Raw genomic sequence first — 2,903 nt, 5'->3', positions numbered from 1 at the left:
ACGTGTCTTCAACCCCCAGATCTAACCCCGACCGGCCTTCCTGTACTGTCATGGGATCTTCAGGGCACACTTTAGGCAGAGACGACCAGGCTTCTCTAAACCCAGGAATTTACAGTCAGAAGGCTGGTGGCACCAACAACCCCACGCCGTTGGAAGATAGATCTAAAACCAGTGGGGAAATCAAGAGTGAACCGGTGCAAGCAGCCCAGCCCAGCGGCCAGCCTGTTCAGCAGTCACCGCAGCAGCCACCACAAATCTATCCGTGGATGACCAAACTACACATGAGCCACGGTAAACTTTCGCTTCTCGATTTTGTTTCACAGGGTTTGCCTCGGTTTTATAGGCCATACGGGGCAAATAACAAGGGGGAAAAAAACCGGGGTCGTAAATTTTACGACTAAGGCATCAATTGCTCGTAAAACTGTCCACTAAAAGGCTTAGAGGCTATATACGCCCAAATTTATGACGGCATAATTGGATCATAGAAACAAAACGGGTATAAAGGCAATATTCCAGCGGGGGGGGGGGGCGGCGAAAAGGAAGTAGGAAGGAAGGAAGATTTTAAGGGGAAGAAATAACTTGAATTCGAGCGCACTTTTTTTTTTTCTGGGGAAGAAAATGAGCTTATGGTTATTTAGAGTGTCCCCCCCCCCAATCCCACACCCCCCCTCCAAGAACCTTTTGCACATCCCATAAGCCACGACTTTCTCTTCTCTCGAAGGAAAGACATCGCTGGATTTAATTCCCACACTTTAGCTCCACTTTCTCGTGTTTTAAATGGCGGGCACCCTCCTGCCTGACTCGCTTGAGATGGAATCCAAAGCTTGGATAAAATAGGAACAATCGGCACCCTCGTTTACCAGTAAATATATATATATATATATATAAAATGTTCCGGGGAGAAGTCAACCAAGCCTCCTCCTTTCTCCCCCCCCTTTTCCTCTCGCTTTCTTTAGCACATTTGGGTTTCTCCCTTCCTTGGCATTGCTGCCCCGCTTAACGTGACTCTTTTCCCCCCTCGTCCTTATCCGGTGTCTGTTCTTTTCCAGAAGCAGATGGCAAACGCTCTAGGACCAGCTACACTCGCTACCAAACTCTGGAGCTAGAAAAAGAATTCCACTTTAACCGCTATCTCACCCGTCGGAGGCGCATAGAGATCGCCAACAACTTGTGTTTGAATGAGAGGCAGATCAAAATCTGGTTTCAAAATCGGAGGATGAAATGGAAGAAAGACTCCAAACTGAAAAGCAAGGAGTCTGTCTAGGTAGAAGGTCGGGGTGGGGCGGGGCGGGGAAGTCAGCTCGTCTGGATGGCGAGAGCCCTTGTTGTTGTTGTACCTTGAGAAAACTTTTCTTTGGGAGGTGGGAAGGAAGGAAGAAAGGAAGGGGGGGGAGGGAGGGCAGCAGCCTGGGACAGACTACATACCCTTGCAAATCTGGCAGACAAAGGCGCCCCTCTGATTAGTATGCAAACAGGCCGAGTCTTTAGCTTCCAACAGAATTCCAGGGTTTAAGCCTTCTGGGGTTGCCACCGGCCTCTTGGCTCTCTCTAACCTGGGTCCCGCTGATCTGGGAAGTTCGCCCTCGTCTCTAGGGACGACTTTTCCCTAAACGCTAACCTAGCCAGGACACAACCCTTTCTTTAGGAAAATAAACGGGAAGCTCAAGTTATGCATAAGAGGGGTGAGTGCGACCGTCGCTACTTTTTCTTTTTTTTTCTTTTCCCAATTTTCCCGAAAAAATCCTACGGCCTCGGCTTCCTACTCGCGCAAGACTTGCAAAGTTCAGGTCTGTTGAAATGAACGCCTACTAATCCTTTGCGCCCAAGTCAGGATTTGCGCCTGAAGCGCCCACGCGATCCGAGAGCACTTCTTCTTCTTCTTCTTCCGCGGCTCCAATCCTACCGCTGGCCCGAGGGGCGCCGCCTCCCCGAGTAAAGTTTTCCTCCTTAGGATCGGGCCAAGCGCGAGCTAGTCTGGTCTCGAGACAATATTGACCGGTCTCGCGTGCGTGGAATGAAAATTGCCCCGTGGAGTCGTTTTCCTAGATGCTCTTAACCCGGAAAAAAAACAAACAAGCTGGGAAATCTGTTTGCTACCAGGATGCGTTGTTCCGTGCTGGGGGTATTTTCTGTGATTCTCCTATTCCCTCCCCCATTTACTTATTTTTGTATTATTGGCCTATGAAAGAAAGTGAAACGGACTGAGAGCAACACGGTTTCCGCGCCTCTCCTGGGAGATACTTGTGCAAAATAGTAAAGCCCTGTGGAGGAATGGAATGGGGGAGACCAGTGGGAAAGAGTGTGAATTCACTTGGCTTAAATATTCCCCTGTATTTATTTGTTGTGTAATTAATGTAGTATGTACATATATTATATTATACAATCCTTATACAAATTACACTTTGTTTACATATAGTCCATTGTAGTCTCTTTCCCCCCCCCTTCCTTCTCCCTGCTGTTGTAATACCTATAGTGTATTTATTGACTGTAATATCATATGTGAAAGCCCGTGGAATGAATGAATTGAATGAATGAATATATGAATATTCATATATGCGTCAGTTCACCAAAATAAACTGTTAAGAATACTTCAACAACTAAGGCCAAGTTTGGAGTGGGTGGAGATGAAGGAAATTATGAAACATTTTTTCTTGAGTACTGCCCAGCACCCAGTAACATTTTCCTAGTTCCTTAATTTGATTTAAAAAAAAAAAGTATTTTTGTTGTGGCAACAAAGTACACCAAATCTGAGGTAGGGTGCATTCATTTGAGCATACCAAACAATTTTCTGTGGAAGGGTTAAGCTTCAGTTGCTTTCATTGACATCTAGGATAATCCAGAACACTCCAGTTTCAATTAATTGGGTCCCTAAATTTTAGATTTAAAGGCCTGCTCAGATCAGC

General features: G+C 46.4%; 1 protein-coding gene across 1 annotated transcript; it reads left to right on the top strand.

Annotated features, from left to right (window-relative positions):
• Nucleotides 1-5: 5 nt before the first annotated feature.
• HOXC5 (homeobox C5) lies at nucleotides 6-1,264 on the top strand (the record flags this gene model as incomplete). The annotated part of the gene is made up of 2 exons (XM_015818268.1): nucleotides 6-291; nucleotides 1,050-1,264. Coding segments are annotated over 2 exons (501 nt in total), but the record flags the coding sequence as incomplete, so codon positions are not given.
• Nucleotides 1,265-2,903: the final 1,639 nt, after the last annotated feature.

The sequence above is a fragment of the Protobothrops mucrosquamatus genome, unplaced genomic scaffold, assembly GCF_001527695.2.
Source record: "Protobothrops mucrosquamatus isolate PMUCROS unplaced genomic scaffold, P.Mucros_1.0 scaffold710, whole genome shotgun sequence".
In the NCBI taxonomy this organism is placed as follows: domain Eukaryota; kingdom Metazoa; phylum Chordata; class Lepidosauria; order Squamata; family Viperidae; genus Protobothrops; species Protobothrops mucrosquamatus.
This window is presented reverse-complemented; position numbering and strand designations above follow the sequence as displayed.